General features: G+C 44.7%; 1 protein-coding gene across 1 annotated transcript in view; it reads left to right on the forward strand.

Moving 5' to 3' along the window:
* The window catches only part of LOC115383462 (glucosidase 2 subunit beta-like), a 131,432-nt gene extending 123,014 nt beyond the window's left edge, over nucleotides 1-8,418 (forward strand). Inside the window, exons 14-15 of the mRNA XM_030085657.1 lie at nucleotides 3,015-3,114; nucleotides 7,056-8,418. Coding sequence (XP_029941517.1) covers nucleotides 3,015-3,114; nucleotides 7,056-7,193 — 238 coding nt within the window. The 3' untranslated portion in view covers nucleotides 7,194-8,418. The remainder of the gene's footprint in view (nucleotides 1-3,014; nucleotides 3,115-7,055) is intronic.
* The last annotated feature ends 14,013 nt before the right edge of the window (nucleotides 8,419-22,431 follow it).

Genomic DNA, 22,431 nt, shown 5'->3' on the forward strand with positions numbered 1-22,431 from the left:
ATGATAAATATTAAACTTTTTTTTTTTTTTTTTTTTGCTTTAAAAAACCAAACACTGATTTAAATGGTGTTTTTTGAGTTCTGGCTCTAAAATTAAATCAGAACTCCATCTTGTCGGTAGAAATCACACCTGAGTAATTCAGATGGAGAATTAAATGAGATCAGCTCCCTAATGGGTGCCGCTGGAGGCAAGACTTGAGTTCTCCAGGGCCCACTCTCTCACACACAATGCAAACGAAATGTATGGGTAATAGGTTTAGCTTGCTAGATATGCCGCTGTTACAGGTTTATCTTTGATGGAAAGCATGTTTTATGGCATTAAACAAGGCCAGACGAGGAAAAAAGCATAACCCAGATATCTGTAAATAAGATTCTCGGCATTTTAAACCTTGAAGGAGAATGTCTTGAAAAGCTCCCGTCATTAATCTTTAACAGGAAGTCTGCATGTTGCCCCTCCCTCTCTTCCATTCGGTTGAATATGGATTTACTGCCAGTGTTAATCTATTTTCATACTTACATTCACGCTCATTCCGGCTATTTATTTTCTCTAAAAAACAGAAACTGTCTGCTTTTCCCCGTCGGTGATTTGAATGGTAATGTTTTGTTAGACAGGCAAAGAGGGCTGCGGCAGATCAGCCGACAAGAAAATCCAAACGCTAACCCAGATAATTTAAGGAGACTGACCCTGCTGCTACAAGTGCCAGCGAGCATGATTTGTGTCATGGCTGCAGCTTAAAGCCAAACTGTGACAAATTGGATGCGAAAATGAAGTTGTCACTGAGCCACAGGGGTCCATTTTGCACATTTGGGTTGAGCTACATTGTCTGTCAAAGACTGGGACCAACGTATAGCGGTTTATATGCAGTCCGGTGCCAAGAAATTAAGAAGAAAAGGCACAGCGTTGTTGGGGTTTTTTTTTTTTTTTTTTACACAGGTGTGCACCAGCATGGTGAAAACTGAGGAATGATTGGAGAAAATGACCTGCCAATACCAAGTGCAAGTAGGTATTATTACTGGGAATGATCTGTCAATAGGATTCCATCTCGTGACTCCTGTGAGTCCAAATGACTGGAGCGTGTTGGCCACATCTCGGCGATAACTCCAGCCTAATTGACAGGAGCCACGCTGCCTCCTGGGGCACCAGAGGGCTGACAGAGCGAGAATGGAGATTAAGGGAGGAAGTGAACGAAGGTGAGGCGAGGGAATGAGGTGCGCCCGTGCGCTTGGTGGGGAGTGGGAGTGTGTGGGGGGGGGGGGGGAGGTGGGCTCGCGATGGATGAAGAGGCAGAGAGGCGATGCGCGAGGGATCCCCGGTCAACTGGCTGCGAGAGCCGAAAACACTGTCACTTTCTCCGCTCGCCGTGCCTGCCGGCCCTGACAGCAATCCATTTGAGGGGCCTCCCGGTGCTAACAGAGTGCTAAAACCCAATCAAAATGGCTCGGAGGAAAAAGGCGAGACGCCCGGGCCCAGCCGGCTTCCACTTGTGTGAGCAATTCACCTCTGACTGACCCGCTCAGGCATCTTAAATAAGCCATGCGCATCGCGACCAGCAGAAAAGTCCCACTCGGGGGGCCTGAAGACAGCCATGTGTCTGTAAGAGCCGCAGAGTGCTTTTTGAAATCAAAGAAGGGTCCGTGTTTACCCTCGCCAAGGTCAAAACGGGCTGCTCAAAGAATCGCGGAAAGAAATTCTGGACACAACTTAACATTTTCCGTCCGCTAATTCATTTCTATTCCTCCGTGGCGCGTCCTATTTAAGACTTGCGCCCGACATTAGTAAAAGCACTGCAATGTGGTTTATTGTTGCTGCTGAATCACTGATTCAATATCAGGTCGTCAGTATCAAATGCTATTGAGATATATAAAAAAAAAATAAATAAATAAGAGAAAGCGAGAGAGAGCCAATGAAAAGCAAGACGAATCGACTAATACCGAACGAGTGCTCTACAAACAGAGCAGGTCTTGCCTCTTTAATCCCACGTGGAAAGGTCAATGTAAGCACATTGCTCAAGCGTTGCTTACTTGTGACAGGATTGCCACTTAGGCACTTAGGCAAATTAAAAGAACAATACTTTGAATTTATGGCTTTTTATAGCTCTTTATCCAGGATGATTAATAGAGGACTGGCAAGCCGATTAAAATAAAGGCCTCCAGGTTTCTTTTTCCATTACTGTAGTCAGTGAAAAGATTGATTTCATTATTTATGTCCGGTCCTGACAGAAAATAGTTGCTAGCTGATGTCGGGCGAGAGACCAGAGCCAGACACATTTCAGTAAAATCTTCTGTACCAGATGCAGAAAAGATTTTTTTTTTTTTTTCTTCCCCTCTCCTCCTAACAGGATTACGACGTTTGTACAAAAATCAATACGTAGCTGCAGCACGACTGCGGCCGACGCCACCTCAAAGAAGCCGCCCGAGCCCAACAAAAGATCAGAGGAAGTTCGCCAGTGAAAGCATAATGAAATGGCATCTGTTGGTGCGCAGTTGGACGGTGGCCACTGGCATCCCAGTTTGCTTTGGTTTTCCTAACTCCCCTTGAAATGTTTGGTGAGAATGTAATTAGCTAGCACTGGGCAGCCACAACCTCATTTGAGACAAGCTTCACTGTGTTTTTTTTTTTTTCTTTTTTTCCTCGTTCTTTCTTTCTTTCCTTCCCTTCCTCTCCTCCTTCCCTGGTGTGTTACTGCGCACAGCATTAACTCTGACAAAATGGTAATTAATATTTCCCCTCCATTGTTGAGCAGGAGAGGGGACGTGAGAGCGCCCGTGCCAAGAACCAAAGAAGGACACTGCCAGACTGGCCATCTTGCCAGCTTTTTATTTTTACAGGGAGAAAGTGTTTTTCAATAAGCCAACTGAGTGGTGTTTCAAAAAAAAAAAAATTACATGCTTTTGTGCTCAGTTTGGCCCAACTTTTCTTAAAAGTCCATTTTGACCAGTAGATAGAAGTTTGTTTCCATTGGCAAGTGATCAAACTATGGAGAGATTTTTGCTTATTTAATGCTTTATTTTTAGGTTGTGGGGGATGTGGGCGGGAACGCCAAAGAACCCGTACAATCAGATGGTGTATGAAAACGGAGAACCCTGCTGGCAAGGAGGCTCGCGCAGTACGACGGTGAGTATCCCACAAACACGTACAGCAACATATGATTTCACAGTAATAAAACGCTGTTTCACTCCAGCTAGTTCTGATTTTAATTAGCTTTGATCAGTATGTTGTTAAGACGCATAGATGTACAGAAATGGCTCGAGCAGGATCAGTTGTACCTTGTTGCACAATGGGGGGGGGGGGAAAATGGATGCTCAATGCTTCAGGGCTGTTCGACGTTTAAAGAGAAATCGCAGCGTTGTAGGTGAGCATGAGTTATGAAACACACACTGACGCCAGATTCGTTTCTCGACTGGCCTTTCCTGGGGGTGAACATGGCCGAACTCCGTGTTTCTGGACGGGTGTCCATCATCAAGCGCCTGCCTCCCCCTCATCCCTGGCCTTGAGTGTTGCATCTGCAAAAACCCCCTGTTGTCCACCTCCAAGGCCGCTTCCCCCCCCTTTCCTCTCCAAACCCCCATCACCCGCCGGTTAGCACGTTTCAAATTCGACGCAGTGGGCGGGACTGTGACCTTGGACTGCAACGTGTCAATCAGAAAGCAAGCTGCTGCACCTTATCTTCTTTTTTTTTTTTTTTGCTAATACCATATTTAATGTATTGCATTTATTCCTCATAAATCCCTCTGAGTTTGAATTTGAATTTAACTCACTTCTGTTTTTCTCTCTTGGCAAAAAAAATAGTCCCAACACTTCCGTGCCGTTCTCCTTCTGACTCATCCCCAAAACTGCTGCAAAACTTTTAATGTGAACATTCAGGTGAAAGTGCTGAGCTTCATTTGTGGCGACTTAAGGAGGGGAAAAACAAAGCCCCACATGATTCATGGTTAACAGATGCAATTAAGTGTAATGAAAATGGATGATAGGCCGAGTTTATCAGGACAAAAAGGCAAACTGAAGGTTTTGTGTTAACAAGGGTGCAGAGGAAATTAGAAATAAAAGCCTTGAAATGTACACGCTGAACGTTTACAGGGGGAAACCTGAAGAAAACTAAGCTTCTCTCTCCATTGATCACAAACGGCTATCCGCCCCACAAAGAGACCCGACTCGGTTAATCAGTTAAAGACTTTACGTCCCCAGTTTGTCCAAAACTAAGTGACTAAACCTGACTTGCGTCTCCAGTCTTTGTCGGTCTGCATTGCCTGAAACATTCCTCACTCTGCCTTCCCGCTCGCCGCTCCCTCCTCCCCACCGCTCCCCGACAGTCTGCCAGCGCAGCCCCATCTTTCAGTCACTTTTATGAGATCCATTTACATTTTTGTGCGTGTGAATTTGCTCAATTAAAAATGTAGCACATTTAATCATCTGATTTTCTTTGCCTGGCCCCCTCTTCAAATCAGAGCCCAATAAAAGTCCTTTTGCAAACGTATGTACTCATGCCATCCAGGGGCCCCCTTTGAAAAGATTAAATTGAATTCCTTTGATACGACCCCCTAACCGTGTGCAGACGGCATAAATGAAGTCTCGTCAGAAGTCGACGCTCATTATATTTGAAATGTTGAACCTCGGCTTTGGGTTGTGCTTTTTCATTCTGTGGCGAAGCACTCCGGAGTCGAGGAACCAGTGATGCAGTGTCTTACTGTTGGATATTGTGCTGATCTGAATCCAAGCAGGGTGCAGTTTATCTTACGAGCCGATGGGGAAGGAAGAACTCAACCGTTTCACTTATTAATTAAATAGTTGAACTGCCGCTGTTACACACGTGCAGCGATTTTCTTTTTTTAGCCGAGGATAAAGTCACACCTGGGCTTTCTCAATTTGAAGAATATATCTTTTTTTTAATAGCTATTTTTACATGGATTTTGATATTCGGGTAAAAGCAGGTCTAAAAGGCTAAGTAGAGTCAACCCTGTTCCTGTTGCTTGATTCCTTATTGGAACTTCTGTTTGCTCAGTAAATCAGGCTCAAAGTGTTCAATCAGAAGACCAGGTGGAAACCTGACCAGTCGATAATGTTCAATAATCAATTTTATTCAGTTCTTCGCGAATTCCGTCCATCTTTTCTTTTGGTCTCTAACAGCAGTGTAATCTCATTTATTTTGTCTGGGAATGGAGCACCATTGCTAAAAGACTCTTACACGGGGCAACAAACTCGACGCCAGATGATCAAAAGTTAGCGAGCGAAAGTTGGATGAGAAATCAAAGACGCCGTTTTAAGTATTTAGCACTTAAACTGGGTGTTGACCCACTAAATCTGCTGCAGTTTTCATGTGTTCCCACTTCCCAATGAAGTGGCTTGTTTACAGCCTGTGTGATCGTGTTTTTTTTTTTTTGCCCCCTTTGAAGACTTGGTGGCCAAAACCTTTTTTCTTAACCAACAAACCGAATGAGGTTATCGACTCTGAACCTTAATGTTTCACTGAGCATGTCGTCCTAAGTGGAATTCAGAGATTTACTGCATGTGGGCTATATATTAGTACCTAATCCTGTTTACTAATGGAACAGTTAACATATAGATGAGCTCTTTTGGCCAACGCATAGCAATACTAGAGCTGCTTCCATGTTGAAAGATGGAAGAGTGATGGGTGGACAGGTTCAAGGTAACCGAGTGAAGCTCTGACACGCTGTTATTTGATGTGAGAGGATGTTCACACTGCAGTCTTGAAAGTTATTTAAACCCGTCTGCAAGGTCAGCTACTGTATGAACACACACACACACACAGACCTACACACTTTTCATAGGTTTGTCTTCATACAACAGCAGCCGAGCCTTCATAGCGACGTCGCTTTCTGATCCATCGATGTCGTCTCTTCCTAGAAATCCTGCTTTTGAAAAAACAAAGAGTGAGTTGTTTAAATTAACCTGCAGACATAAATATGTGTTTCAACCTCTGAATCACTGTAGAGTCATACTTTAGTTTCTTTATACACAACGTTTCAAGTGAAAATGCATCGTTTCGGTGTTTTTGTTTCAGTCTAAATGCCTCTGGGTTGTTTTTGCTTTTTGTACTCTGGGATCACCTGCTTCAGCTGTATGATCAACAAATATTTTTTTTATTTATTTGTTTTTTTAATGTTTTAGGCCCGGTTTACATGACTTGGTGGAAACCTGTGCCCAACGTGGAGTATTTGGACAACGCACTGACTCCTATAGTGCTTAGCTTCATTTTGCTGTAGTTTATTCACAGTTTCCGGGCCTCTCAAAGAGAGAGATTCAAGACCAGAGACGAGCACAAGCAGGAAAGCACATTGTCTCGCCATACCACACACACACCCACCTGATATCTCAGACACTAAGTGACATAACAAAAGCCGCTATTTTTAATCCCAAAGCGGGACAAAACCAAATCACCTGTTGTTGCACTGCCCGGAAACTCCGGCACAACAATACGTGTCAGGTTCTCCCCCCCCCCCCCCCCCCCCCTCGCTGCCTCTCCAGGTGCTTTTGTTCGCCGGAGGGATCGTCTGCTTCAGGGTGCTGTATGATGTGCTGGGTTGCTATGGAAACCACCTCCAAGTGAAATAAGTTGTTTTCCCATCCGCTCTCTTGCGGTGGAAGGAGGGGGGGGGGGGAGGGGGGGGGGGTTCAAAGTCACCTATTAAAGTCATGACAGCGGTAATCACATCCTCGCCCGTCCTGCTCATGACAGCAGCGATGTCCCATCATTCCACCGTGTCCCACAGACACGGCGACGCTTTGTACACACCTTGGTTGCATTGTAGGGAAACTTTCCCGGCACAGTTTATTCCAGAAAAGGGCCCGAATAGCTTCCAGCCGTAGCAGCTTCGCACGATGCCTTCTGCATAATTTTGTCATTTGTAGGTTGTACGCCAAAGTTTTTGTACTGTTTGGGGAAATCTGCCGGAAAAGAGGGAGGACAGCTTCAACACCCCCCCCCCCCCACCCCCCCCCCCCACCCCCCACCCCCGTGAGACAAAACTCTTAACTCGGGCGAGCCGTGTCTCGTCTCCACACTCCACCTCAACTTTTTCTTTCTTGTGCGTTTCTAGGTCACTCTGACATGCGGAACGGAGACAGCCTTGCGATCGGTGAAGGAGCCCAGCAAATGCCAGTACATCATGGACTTCCAGACTCCCGTGGCCTGTCAGCCGGTGCTAAAGCAGCGCGGTATACACAGTGAACTGTGACCCCCCCCCCGCTCCGCCCCGTAGCCTAGAATAACTTGAACCCCACCCTTCCCCTGGCGAGCCCGCGGTGACAGGTTGGGGTCCTGAGGGTCCTCGCTGACATCTGTGTTGTCAGAACATATATACTTCCAAGTGAGTCTGGCTAAGGTCAGAAGTGAGCCTCACCAACATTGTTCATGGACTTCCTGACTTTCCATCCATTGTTACTGAGCATCTCTTGAACGAGCACAAGTATTACCAACGTATTCCTTAGAAGTGCTTTACAACCTGTGACACTTAGGACGGTGTAGAATTGAATGAATGGTTTCCACCACTGTGCTTCGTGGTCGCTACGGCTTTGCTGGTTTTCGTGAGAAAATACCGGTAAGAACTGCATGTGTTGCCAAATTGTGATTTTAGTTTAGCATGGCGCTCCATTTCTCAACAGATATGGCGAATAGTGAACCGGCGAGCCCCGGCAGGAAGAGATTAGCTTCAGCGGCGGCTCGTTCAGCTCCGTCTGGTCCTGTCAGAGGATCGACGGCAGGTTGTTACACAAACTCAAACTCAAAGCAAAATATCAGAGGAAAGAATGATCACCATTATATTATCTAAAATAAAAAAAAAAGTTTTTCTATAAAGCGTATCTATACAGGTGTTTGTGTCCATGTCTAAGATTGCTGATAGCTCGCAGCAAATGCTTCCACTTAAGAAACAATCTCTCATCTTTTCTTTAACGCCGGACTCAGACGGTTGGCAGGAAGCCAATAAGTGTTGAGACGTAAAGCAATATTACCTTTTATTTGGAGTCACTTTTTTTTTTAAACCGCCTGATGATTCAAAATCCAGTATGTTTCTGCCCGAAAGAAACTTTTTAATGGCTTTAGCAGGAAAAAAACAAAATGTTTTCTGACGTTTGTTATGTTGGTTATGGTCTGTTTGAAAGGTGCAATAAAGCTACAGGAGAGGCCACTGTCGCATCAAATAATCCAGTGTTGAGCTACAGTTTGAGCCGTTTTATGTCTGAGCATCATTGACGTTGTGCTTTTAGCTCAGCACTGGATGTCACTGCAGCGGACTCCGTTTGACCAAAAGGTTTGTAAATCCACGACTGAGATGAAGAGATCAAGTACCAGCAGATGTATTATTTCACTTTTCTAAAAAAAAAAAAAAAAGCTTCAGTGTGCAGCTGTTTTTTGGAAAGTATGCAACATCTTTTATGAATTAAATGTATATTTGTGACAACTTCCAACAGATTCCTGCCTTTTTCTTTTTTGACCTTTACGAACAGAGACGGAGTCACGGTTTTGTTCTTTGTTTGCATGAAGGCTTTTCTCTTCGCACCCAACACAGTCTCTGTGCAAATAGTGTTAAACAGTGTTACCGCAGAACAAATTAACTGCTTATTATCTTAATTGAAACTTTTTATTTGCTCAGCAAGCAGTGGCAACACTGTAAAAAAAAAAAAAAAAGGGTGCTTCAGATATCAAGACGTGCAGACGTGCGGCCGATGTATTTATAGCGCTAATTTAAACGCCGTAATGTATATTGTCTCATGTTCGCCTTTGGCGGTATCTACCGGCTTCAGATGATGGTTGTGTACTGAATGCAGCGTCTCCTGATATGGCGGGACTGTGCCAGGCGTAGCAGTCTGCCTCTCACTGTGCACGCCGCCTGTGATGTTGTTATGTAACAGATTGTGGGGTTTCTGCAGAAGATCCCTCTGCTCATTAAGGGGGAGCTAAATCAGCTGTCAGGTAGCCAATAGGCTGCCTGATGTATTCCTACCCTGCTGGGGCAGCTGGGTGGCTGTTTGCCTGCTAGCGATGCAATAGCCTCGGGCCTCGCAGCCCAGGGACTTCTGCTTTTCTTTTTTTTTTTTCTTTTTCTTTTTTTTTTTTTTATTTATCTGGCTCCCCATCTCTATTTGCTTTCACCTTCGATTTGCAGAATGACAATCGATTTCATTTAAGGCGTCGAACAGGGCCGAACGTCACCGCCTAGCGATGCCTCCTCGGAATAAATATGAACTCATTTGACTTGAGATTTTGAGTGGAACACACACGATGTGTTAATAGGGTGAAATCTGACGGCTCACATTGTAATTATCACGTTCATCCCGCCCGTGCAAGGGCAAAAACCTCGATCAATCAGCGGGAATTGGCAAGACATGAAGAGTTTTTTTTTTCCAGGATGTAAATCCATTTCCATTCTTCGCAGTCTCAAGGAAACGGCACCCGTATCTCTGGGTTCTTTAATCCGTCTCTCGTGCGGCGCTTCGGATGTGCAACAGATGCCAAAGCGGATGTCAGCAGAGAAACGGCGAGGCTCCCGACTCTCCCAACAGCTGGAAACACTGCCAATCACCCAGAGTGGAGAGAAGCAGCAGCAGCATTGCATTAGTGGCATCTGGAGGGAAAGAAAAGGAAAAAAAAAAAACCTTTATATGACAACAATGCCATATGGCGACCATTGTGGTTGTGTCTCATAACAAAGTTTTCCTTGGATGAAACCTGCTCGCACAAAGGAACAGATTTGACAATCTGCAGGGTATTAACAACTCCTCACTTTACTGAATGATCATCATGTGTTAAATTACTTGCGTGCTTCACCCCACACAGCGTGGGCAGGAAGCACATTGGAAGATTGCAGCGTAAATGGACAGTTATTTAAAAAAAACACACACACACACACACACAACAACAACGAGCACTCTGCTTAGTGTTTTTTTTTTTCTTTTTTCTTCTTAAACTGACTGGCCAGTGATGTGCTTGCTACAGATCAAAAACGGGAAAGAAGGGAGTTGTGGGAAGGATTCAGTAGGGAAAGCGAGCAGCATGCTGAGCACACACACACACACACTAGCACATACTTACACACCTCCATTCAGCACATTTGCACATGAAGGGGCCGGGATGGAAAGTCTTTCCAGTTGAGCGTGGGTGTATTTGTGTGTTGACTCCAAATTGCTAAAAGGGCCCAGAGGCTTTATATTGCATTAAATCTCCGACTCAGCTTTGTAGAAACTAGTTCAAGGTACCTGTTCTTCGGAGTGGGAGATAGCGGGGCCCTCGCCTGACTGACTGACTGACTGGTGACTGACTGGTTGACTGACGCCCACCACGGCCCGGCGCCGCTCTCACTCTTTCGGAGGTTGTGTTTAAGCTTCCTCCTTTGAAGGGAGGCCAGTCGTGCCCTCGGGGCTGAGAGTAGGGAGGGAAAAGGAAAAAAAAAAAAAAGAAAAAACAATCTGCGACAGTCGCATCCAGCTCGCTCCCGTCCGCACTTCCTCCGACCGATTCAGTCACGATCCTGACGCTTCGGCGGCTTTCTAGCCTACAGATTTTGTGCAAACAACACCATTCGAAGGCGTTTGGTTTGTGAGAATACAGTACGTACAGTATATGTGTACATCTCCAGGCCTACACTTGTTATTCAGCGTGCGTTGCTCATACTTGTTTCTAAAAATACTCAAAGTGGTGATAAAGTTTAAGTACTCTTTATTTCTTCACATTGATTTCTAATAGTTTTTGCACAAAGATCCCATAATTTTCCCATTCTTCTCTCTAAAAAGCAACTCCCTTCATGATTGCATTATATATCTGTTTTCATGCACATGTAGGAGAAAAGAGCCTTTTCCAGACTTGTATCGAACGTTCCGGATCCTGCTGTACCTCAGAGAGCTTCAGCACTCGGGGAAAAAAAACTAGAAAAAAAGTGTGTGTTTTCAACTTAAGAGTAATCCTGGACTTTTCTGTCTTAATAGCAGCACCGGGAGAGAAAATCTTCCGACCACAGTAAAGTTTTCGATGTTTGCCAGCGTAAGCTTGTGTTCACACCAGATCAAATAGTGGAGAGCCTGGATCGTACCGAACGGAGGAGTTTATTCCTCATAAATTCTGCTTTACAGGAGAGACAGTGGAGCTTTAAAGTTCCTCCTTTGTGCTTTAATTAGGGCGAGAAGGGCGACTTCCACACAGCCTGCTTCTATTTTTATTGTGCCTTTAAAAGAAAGAGGGAAAAAAACAAACAAACCGGTACCTCAACGAACACAGTTTAATAGCAGTCTGAGGGATTAGCTGTGAATCTGTAATACGTCAAAACACAAGTAGGTATGCCGCGGCATCCCGCAATGCTTTACTCGCATCCCTGTAAATGAAGAGGAGTGAGGAAGAGATGCAGATGAAGAAAGACTAATATTGACAAGAGGATGGGTGTGAGCAGTCGGCGGGGGGGAGGGAGGGGAAGACAGTCAGACGAATAAACAGCGGCAAAAATGACGGAGAGCGATCCGGCGCTGGAGGGGAGGGGGAGAGACGGAAGCGAAGCGTGCGGGGAGGAGCAGAGGAGGGTTGCCGATCCAACGCGGGGCGAGTGTTTCTGTTTGCGCTCTCACATTAGCCGGCGAGGCTCAACACTTCCCCTGTGGAGTGGATGAGTGTAAGCGTGTCGCGGTTGGAGGCTGGAAGGCCGAGCTGTGAAAGCATGTGGTTACCGGGAGCCTCCCGCCGTCGCCTTCTCCCACCGACGGCGGATGAGAGGCGGCTCGGGGGCCCGGGAGGCCGGGCAGACGCACGGCGATTGAAGAAAACAGAAATCCTCTAAACATATCCCGCGGCCGTTATTTTTTTTATTTATTTCTTTATTTTCCAAAAGCGCTTTTGTGAATGCCGGTGGTGGAGGTGAGTCATGTTGAGGCTACAGCCAACACTTCCTGCCATCCGCTTCTCTCTTTCTGTCCAATGACTCCAACCAGAGGCTCCACCTTCAGTCAGGTTCTGGAGGAGTCTTTCCCAACCTATCTAGTTATTTTAATCTCATGCAGGTCAGAGCTGTTAGTAAAACTCTGGATGTTTTCCTTTGTTTCACTTCAGAGCACAATATGAAGAAGTTCAGATTTAATGGAAACTTTTTGTTTTGTTCCAAAACCTGAATAATTTGACTTTTTTTTAAAAGAAAATACAGGCAACTTCAGCATTTTGCAGTCTTTCCCCAAGGGAATTACAGTAAGATTAATACTTTAATTACTTTTAATGACATTTTTTTATTATTATTTTTGTTTAAAAAGTAAAATCACCCCACTCTGCATTCAGTATGTGACTAATGAACTTTAAAATGAATTTTTACTAATGTCACCAGTTGTTTACCTTGTTGCATTAAGTTTATTTTCCCCGCTCCTGTTTCCATCTGAATTCCTGAAGTTCATCTTCTTCCATCTCAATCCCAGAGGAGCAGGCAGCGGAGGTGACTTACCACTTTTGTAAACAATGTTTTTTGTTGTTTGTTTTTTTAAATTTGACAGTTTATTTGTGAAAATTTTGAAAAACTTTGTTTGCATGTTTTTTTTTCTTGCTAACTTCATCATTTCTTCACATTTTTTTTGCAAATTAACAGTATATTTGCACAACTTCTGCTTTAAGAATCTCATAATTTTGCTCTAAAATATGGATTATTGTACATGTTTTTGTACACGACAGAGTCAAAATCTGGTGTTTTTTTGCAAATTATATACTTAGTTGTTGCTATTGAGTAGTTTTCAGTTGAACTAAGTGTGCTTTTTGTATATTTTACACTTCAAAACTGGCTTTATTAAGTATATATGTCCTCATATAGCATCATTACTAACTCAAAAATAATGAAAATTAACTAAAAAGTTGAACTTTTGTTTAGGAAAGCATTTCAGAAGTTCCGATAGAGCATTTTGAAGTTTTAGATTTTAGTCAATTTCAGATTTGAACTGGAGATCATGCAGATCTACATGTCAGGGAGCACCTCAGTTTGTCTCCACGTTGCGGGCGGCGCTCGCCGAGCGTGGACATGAACGCGGCCTCCATGTCCTTGTCCGTTTACAGAGCAGCTGATCTGAGATCAGATGAGAATGAGCCGCTGCTGGCAGTGCCGTGACGCCGTGTCACGAGGCGTCGTGGTGTTTGCGTACATGCGTGCGGGACGGCGCGCGCCTGTCAGGATGAGGTCTGGTCCCGCGCCAGCAGCGCGAATTAAAGCGGTGACAGACTGGAACTTGATCGACAGTGGCAATCCAGACACTTTTGCTCGGCCTTCGTGCTTCTGCCCCTGCAAATTGGTGTGTGTGTGTGTGTGTCTGTGTGTGTGTTTTCTCTCTTCCCCCTCCCCCGACCACTCTTGTAGCCCCCATTAGGATGATAGATGAGAAGAGATGCAGAGAGGATGGTTAATCTCTCAGGGAAAAGAGAAAGGGGGAGGCGGAGACCTGTGCGTGAACAAATATGGTGGAGGAGAGAAAAATGGAGGTGATCAGCGCTCGGAAGGCCGGGAGCGGCGAGACGAGGCCCGGGTGATTGAAACGGAGCGTGGTGAATGAAAAGCAGAGTCTGCACCGAGGAAGAGATGAGAGAGGGAGACGAAGAGCGAGCAGCAGGATCCTGGTGGGCGAGGGGAGGGGATTCTGGAGGGCTATATCGAGCTCGGCTTCTCCGCAGGAGCTGCTTAATGAGCGCACAGTTTGTAAGTAATTATTGGTTATCAACCTGATAATAGTCATTGCTCCATTTTGTGTTGCAGTTTCCACATACTTATACAATTATGGCAATTATTAACAAAGCCACATCTGTGTCTGCGCGCTGTTTTGAACCTATAGCGTGTCCGGGCTGAAGCGCTTTTGAGTGCGAATCATACGTCTCCAGTTGGAGTTGGAATTTTCAGAGGTTCCGTTACAAAGCGAAGGCGTTGGAGGGGAGCGAGGGCCACGCGAGCGTGGCGGCTTCCGCCCAGCGCAGGAGTCATCCGTTTGAAGAGAGCCTACTGGAGTCTCATTAGCAGGTGAGACGCAGCGATCGGATCTGTGGCTGCGGACGGATGGCCGGCCAGACGGACAGATGGCTCGCCGCTCCATTACACACACACACACACACAACTGGACACCACCTTCCCCTCTTCACACACTGAAGAAAACACCACTTCAGAGAATAAAAGCAGGCAGAGATGCTTTGGAGTGCTTAAATCTGACTGCGCCGCCTCGGGATTTCCACCCTGAGCACTTATCGGAGTTTTTGTTAATGAAATTGGTCCCTTTAAATAATGGAGCCTGCTTTTTTCTTTTTTCCTCTTTCTTTCTTTTCCTCCTTCCTTTGGAGGTATTGGATTTGAATTTCAGATGAGTGCTGAGAGGGAAAAGAGACACGATTGCTGTTCAAGCTGAAAAAGCAAAGAAGTCAGCGGTTGCTGTTCCAGTCGCTGTTGATTCAGTCATCAATTACAGCAGCGGCAAGTCGCGATAAATAAAAGTCAACAACTGACTAACTGCAAAGCCCCGTCACTGGCGCTCATCCAGCGCCCGCTGCAACATATTGAGTTTCAGGCCGACGCTGTCTGCCTGCCTGTATACACACATCATTGATCTCTATAAGTTCTCCTTCAAAGTCGACACGCCTGATCAAAGGTGGCGGAGGGCGGATGGCATTTTTGGAAAGCGAGGAGACCAACGGCACACCTGAGGAAGAATGGAAGGGGGGGGGAGGGTGTCTCCTCTGCCGCGACAGATCTGGATCAAAAGTACCTATTGCAGAATCAAAGTCGGCGCCATCAATATTTCATCACAGGAGAACCTGCTGGTCGCAGCACATCCACCCCTCTCCTGCAGCCTTCCCCTTCCACTTCTCCTCGCCGCTGCCGCTTCTGCCGCGGCGCCTCGTGCTTCCTCAGATTGCAGTGTTTATTGTGACAATGCGCTGTAATTACCGGCGGTCATGTTAATCTCGCAGTGACTTTTTGTGCTTCCACTAAAGAGCTTTAACAGACTCCGGCAGGCAATTTTTTTTTTTTTTCGCGAGCTGCACAAACCAAACGGAGCGGCTGTTTTCACCGTCTCGTCAGGACTTTTCACCAGAAACTCCGTTATTCACTCGTGTGAGCAACAAACTTTTTCCCCTCATCTTCTCCAGAAGGATCCACATCGACGACGTCGACTTTTTCCCAAATTACATCTCCGTTGTAAACCATCTTCTGAATCGGAATCACAGTCCAATCACATTTTTCAAGACTGTTTGGAAAAAAGTTTTCAGTGGAGTTTGTTGTCCAGAGTTTCCTACTTGGATTGGTTCGCACACTTTTTAAAAGTCATTCCAGGAACTTGTCATTCCAGGATGGAGCTTTGGTTGTGAATATAGGTCTAGGAAATGTCCAACATGAGCCTAAAGGTGATTTATTGATTCTCCTTCTCGTCCTTTTTGAGGCCACACATGTAGACGCCCAAAGAAGACTGCTAATAACTCATCAACCATCACATTTTGTCCGATTTTTTTGTTACAATACATTGAGAAAGTATGAAAACATTTCTGAATAAAACCATGCCACAGGCTTAAACACACCTGAAACAAAAAGCTAATTAAAACAATGTTCTAATAATTAAATTTATGCTTCTAAATGTGCTTTTTTTTTCTTCATTTCCTATCTGGAAAAGCTATTAAGGAAATGTAATTCATTTTTATGTACAAAAACATGAACTTTCATCCACTCTTGGATATCAACAGTCATCCAGAGTCAATAAAACAGATTTGTTCATGCATTTGAAAAGCTTCCAGATAAACTAATGAAAGTGTTTCTTTAATGGTTTAAACAATTTAGACTGCGTACAGTCACAAAATAATCAGAAGTATTATAATTATTGTACTTTTTTTGAGTGCTTAAAAAAAAACAAAACGGTCTTAAAGACAACTCTTTGAGAAGACATTCATAAAAACTGTCATACATTTGTTTGTGGGATTCATTTATTTCTGTTGTTTGTTTCCTGTTTGTTGTAAATGGCATGCTTGGTTGGAAGTCTTTTGATCGATAGATAGATAGATAGATAGACAGATAGATAGATAGATAGATAGAATGATTTCCTTTATTCATTCTGAATGAATTAGCTACAGTTCCTCTTTAAATATTTGAGAAAAATCTCATTTTATGCGCAGGAGAATTCTTCTTTCGAAACACAAACGGAGCAGTCGCACCTTCACCTGACACCCAGCTTCCGTCTGGACTAAAAAAAGCCCGGTTATTGTGATATTGTCAGCAGGTTCGCTCTAATTAAGGCCAAACATTACCAAGACGTTCACATCCGACCATTCAGCGTGGGAAAAAAAAAAAAAAAGCAGCGTCTGTGGAGGGGAATGAATAATTAAATTCCTGTGTCTGCGCACACAAAAGATTAAACCTTATGAGAAATGTATGCAAATAAAAGTACATGGAGTTAAAAGGGAACTTTAGCGAGACAGTGTGTCATATTCATGGATACAACCCCAATGTGTCACCATTTGGATTCTTCTTCGTTCCCAAAACAGGAAGCAGCAACGTTCACGCTGTGCGGAAACTAGGCTACACTGTGCTTAACATGGCAGCAGGAAGAGGTTAACTTAATGCAGAAACACACACACACTCACACACACACTTAACAGTATTAAGGAAAGGGAAGGAAATGAAACTTTGCATTATTTTTAGAAGGAAATTATGTCTGTGCATCTCAGTAATTATAAAGCAATTCAGCGCTGACTGATAGGCCTCCGGTCGACTTTTTTTTTTTTTCTTCCTCCTCTCTTCTCCCTTTTCTCCCGACGCTCGCCGCCTTATCTTTCCCGACCACGACTGCACAGACTCCTACATGCATTTTAATATGGTAATTATCGAGCGAATTCTAAACACTAACCAAAAGTAAAAGCTGGCGAAAGCATTTCGAAATGGGATGGAGCCACCGGTTTCCCCGTATCAACGCGACTCGTGCTTCTCTCGCCTCCTGATTAGCGAGGATTCATTCAGGGTATTTATAGCGGCCCATCTCTTTTGTGTCTTCTGGCAGCCGAGCTATTTACAGTATTTTTGCTGCCGTCATCGTCCTGATTCGCAGTCGTGATAAACTTCCCCGATAAATGAGGGAGCTTCATCATTAAAAAATGATCATGACGTGCGGCTCAGGACAACAACAGCCAGCCCGAGACCTTCTTTAAGACTCTTTCAACAGCCTGCAGACACTTTCACAATAGAGATTCCTCCTCAGAAAGCTGAGCTTGCAGATTTGCGTTTCCTTTTACAGGCTGGGGGAACAAAAAAAAAAAGAGGTGTTGTTTGACAAGTTGGGTCTTAAACTTGCTGCTTTTCCAGCGGAAATGGATGGATACAGGAGGAGAGGACCTTCCTCTGGAGGTTTTTCCCTGTTTGATGGGGTTTTCATTCTGAGGCATGATGGGTAACGGCATCTTAGCATGCAGTGTGGAAGGAATCCAAAGATTCTCCTGTTTGTAGAGGAGGTGAAAGAGAACATTTGCCTCTCTTGAAGTGGGATGAATGTGCCACTGCTGAAACCTCAGAGATGGATTGTAAACATCCTGGGAGTCTTTTCTAACACCTCCGTTTGAAACAGCGCTCTGCCATCAGATCCCATCGACTGCCTTTTCATTCATCCATCACTTTATACTGCTTCGTCTGGTATGGTATGATTAGATCAGTTTAAGTTCATTGACTTTACTCATTTTTAACCAGTTCAAAAATCTGCTTTGTCTTTACATATAACTGTACTTTTTTTCTGTTGCATACAGAAAATAAAGATTATTTTACATAATTCACAAGTCAATATGGTGGATCTGTCTTAACAGTGTAAATCAGCCCTGGTCCCATCATCGGGGCTGAGACTAATCGCATCTGAACGCAGAGAAAACGCAAACCCACTTCACTGTAGATCAGTTCATCTCAAACGAGAAAACACAAACCAAACTCAGCTTTATTTCTATAGTGCTTTAAAACAACTGCTGCTGGTGCAAAGTCATAAACACAAAAAGTGCAAGAGAAAATGCAACAAGAACAAGGAAAACAATAAAAGACTAGCTATTGAATTTCCCTCCAGTATTTCAACGCAGAAATAACTCAGGGTAATGTTGGCTTTAATTGCTAAAGTCAGCTTTATGCAAGCAATCCGTAGCTAGCAATCGCATGTTAAACGTATCCTGATAGCATGTTTGATGCAAATGATTTATTACTGAAAATGGCTTGAAGAGAAAGGTGTGTTTGAGTGAAATGAGTCATTTGTTCATGTGCGATACTTAACTTTTATCATTTTGCGCTGAGTGACTCAAAACACCATCTTGTGGTGTTAAATTGTATTGCAAGATTACAAAGGTCGGGCAGATTATTTGCTGACCTTGTGCATGTCTGTCACTGAAGTAAAGTTTGTGGACAACTTCAGTATAAATCCTTACTTTCTAAAGAAAACGACACATTAAGTCATCCGTGACATTTAGTCTCGACATCAGATAGCAAAGAAAAAGCAGGAAATGAGCCGGTCAGTGTTTCTCCCTCACAGAGACCATATGAGTTCACTCCTTAACTGGACTTCCTCTCTGGCCGTGTTGTGATGGCAGCTGAGGACGGCGCAGCGAATGCGGCTGTTTCTCTGCCAATAAAACACAAATCGAACCGATCTTACTTTTGTGCGAGCTGCCAATCGAGAAGCATCAAACCTCGGCACATATCAGTGAGTAGCAGCAGCACTTGCTGTTACTATGTGCACTGATGATTTTGTGTATCCTGAGGCCTTAAAATGTCCCTGAAGTGTTTATCTGTTATTGGAAGAGTCTTTGTGACTGAAAGCGCCTTTTGAGGGATGTAATGATGTGTTTTTCCTCTGATTGCGCTTCACCTGGGAAGCATCTGAAAGAAACACTCACTGCGTCCACTTTGAGCGGTCAAAACACGGCGCGGTCTGATCCTAGCCTGAGGGCGGCTATCTCAAGCCTACATATCCATAGTTGTGTTTTGTCAGCACAGTTTTATCCCCCTTCCTATATGAAGTGATAAATCCTCCGCATAATTTGTCCTTTCTTCTGTCCCTTCTCCTCCGTCTTCCCCTCTCCGTCTCTTCCTCCCTCCTGGGTTAGCTTTGCAGCCTAGCCTGTGGGCCCAGGGATGTTGTATTAATTAACTCGCCTCACTGCACTCTCATCAAGCTGCCGGTAATAGGCCCCGCTCCAAGTTTCCCTCCCGGAGCGCACCAAGATGGCAGCATCCGTAAACAACTTCAAATTTACGGTACCGCAGTCACAGCGACGAGGGCCCCGCTTCCCCTCGCAGGCTGGGGCGTGCAATTCAAACAGAGCCCGGCGCCGCGCGCTGCCGAGTGGTTTAATATTCAAATGCATCTCGGTTTCGGCTCAGACTGCCGTTGCAGTCATCTATTTTTCCCCCTACCTCTCTGACGCCCGTGATTTGCAATGGCTGCTCGGAACAAAGTGCAATCTCTTTTAATGTGCACAGCAGTCTGGAATGTGCCTATTGCTCAGCGGTGGAGCGGCCATAAACAACTTTGTGTACCTTTTATGCGGCGTGATTAAAATGGGTGCAAATCTTTGTCAATATTAACATGGTTTGAAAGCAGCCATGCAAATGACTGCGCTCCTCAGAGACTGTAATGAGGTGAATACCACGGCGCGGCCGGGAAGTCAGCAGCTTTTCAACCGAACTTGCAGAACTCAAGGTGGAGTCTCATCAGACATTCACCTCTGTTTCACCTTCTGAATGCATTGGTCGTCTTAAACCAGATGTAAACAAGTTTCACACTTCATGATCAAAACTAATGTTTCAATAAAGTCTTAAAAACACTCCCTTGTGCACTTTAGCCTCTCATTTACTCCACAGATGGTGCGGAATGACCACCAGAAGAGTAGCAGATGTTACTCTGCAGACAATGGGCTGCAAAAAATAAAAGACAATGTCCTTAAAAGGCTTAAATGGATGAAAAACCATGTGTGAACAGATATGTTTTGCAGAAGTCAGCAGGATGTAGGAATGGGGGCAGGACATGAGGTTGATCCAGTCGGTGCTTCTGGTTCAGTGTACCAGCTCAGTGTATCGCCCCATATCTGTAACTTGCTCCAGACTCTTCCCTCTGTTCGGGATTTTGCAAAACCTGTTGCAGGAAAAAAATTAATTCAAAGACCTCGGCTTTGACAACACAGACCTAAAAGAAATTAATCTTTAATTAGATGAAGATGAACAAGGGTACAAAATGACTAGAAAACAGTATGTAGAAACAGAAAAATGACTGATCTATTTAAATCTAATCATGGCTGCAATCCTTCTGGTCATTTTATAAGTTGGGTTTTGCTTCCATTTACCGCTGGTGTTGCTGTGCTTGGGGATTCTATTTGAGCACACCTTCTTCAAATGCATCTGAGATGCAGCATCCTCACGTTGAAGCCGGCACAAGTTGGTCAGAAGCATCTGAGTGAAATGCAATAAGCTCCGAGTGAGTCACGCTACCAGCAGAGCATCGCCGCTGCTCCTCATTCTGAAGGCCGAGCACAGAAATACACCGGCCCCAGCATCATCCATAAACAATGATCTGAGGCTTTTTTTTTTCTCCCCTATCTGAGGACGTAGCTTCTGTCTGTTTTCTCTCTCAGTGGCAGCAGCGGGTGAAAATAGCCCTCACAGAGACACACCCAGAAGCCAGTGAAATCAAACATCATTATTCCCCGAGTAAATATTGTGAAGAGATCTCATCTCCACTGGCTGCAGAGGAAATGAGGGACGAGGCACTATTCCTGGTGCGCTCGCTCGGGCCCAGCCTTGAATCAGGGCCTTATTACGGCTCGGCACACGCGGGAGACGCCTCAGCCTTCACCTGACACGCATGTAAACAAAGCGGCGCGTCGACGTATGGATACAACATAAACACGCGAAAGCGAATCCAGATGTGCGGCGCGCCGACTCCTGCGACAAACAGACGTTTGGCTTTCATCAAAGCCTCGTGCATACATCACCTCGCACTGCAGACTGACACAGACTGTCTGCACTTCCCATTGAGCCTCTCAGAGCTTTCATTTCTACAGTGAACCTGACACGAGTGTGGAACGAAAGCCATTTGTCTTGCCTGCAACTCCCAAAGTGTAACTTATTTTGATCAAAAACTTATTTCTGTCTTTCTTCGGACACTTTATTGAATCCAAACTGTGAGCTTTTCCTGTTATTTACAAAGAAATTGTATATAATTCAGGAAGAATAATGTATCATCGACATAAGGTATACATATTTAATGGCCGTTTTGGATGAATATGAATAAAGTTCTTAGAAATTAAAATGACATGTTGTAATACTGCTTCATACCACAAGATGGTGTAGTGAGTCATTGTTTACAAGTCTAAAAACAAAAAAAAAGGCCAGCTGCTTTTGACACTTGTAGATGTTATAAAATTTGCAACTAATATGAATATTACCTGGAGCAATTCTTTCTGATTTGACAATTAACTGGAATTGTTTCTGGTCATAACAGTATTTTCAGCAGCTTTACACAGTTTAATGGGCTCATAAAAAGTCTGTAGTAAAACACGGCTGCTGTAAATTTGTCCGACCAGCAGGGGACCCCGGTGAACACTTGAAGCCCTCACAATATAAAATCTAATCTGGGAAAAAAAACAACAACAAGTATTTGATAAATTCGCGTTCGTCCGTCATTACAGAGCGGGAGCAGTCGATAGTAATCACTGGCAGAGGAGCCTCTGTCCCAGAGAGTCCCCGGCAGTTTCCATCGAGCCGCATCGTATCTCTGATTTCCAAAGTCAACAGTCAGACGATGGATTTCCTCTCCGTTCTCCTCAGACTGTTGGCGAGGGCTGAGAAGCAGAACGAGAGGGAGGCAGGAAAGAGATACCGGAGAAGCAGCCCTGGTTTGTTGATTGCCATCCTTGTGCCGGCGGCTTGCCACAGCCACCGCTATTCTCGGGGCTTGTTTTTGCGTGGGGGATGAGAGAGAGAGAGAGAGAGAGAGAGAGAGAAAGAGAGGAGAGATTTTTCCGTGGTGCCGCAAAATAAGAAATGACACGGTTTCCCTGAACGTGGCGCCTCATCGGCCTGTTATGGATTAGTTAAGGTTGTTATTCTAATCTGCACCCCTTTTCTTCGCTGCCTCATTATGGAGCGGAGGTGCCAAGGCCTCATAGGGAGAAGAACGTGGAGCCTTGTTAAGAGTCGTTAGAGAAGATAGAAGATGCCGTGTTGATGGAAGTCAGCGCCGACCTGACAGAGCTTGAGAAAGCCGAGCCCCAGCCATTTGTGATGTAAGAACTTAAATCCAATCACGGAACATGTTGGAGCGTGGACTGCAGGAAATAGGAAGACAGCAGAGAAAGCTTCTGTACCGAGCCGTCGCGCGTCTTTGATGTCTGGCGAATGGAAATATGATGCAAAAGGGAAGTATTCGACATTGTGCATTATTCTGTGTAAACCACACTGCAGTTCTATCACTGGCAGC

Source organism: Salarias fasciatus, chromosome 3 (assembly GCF_902148845.1).
Source record: "Salarias fasciatus chromosome 3, fSalaFa1.1, whole genome shotgun sequence".
NCBI lineage: Eukaryota > Metazoa > Chordata > Actinopteri > Blenniiformes > Blenniidae > Salarias > Salarias fasciatus.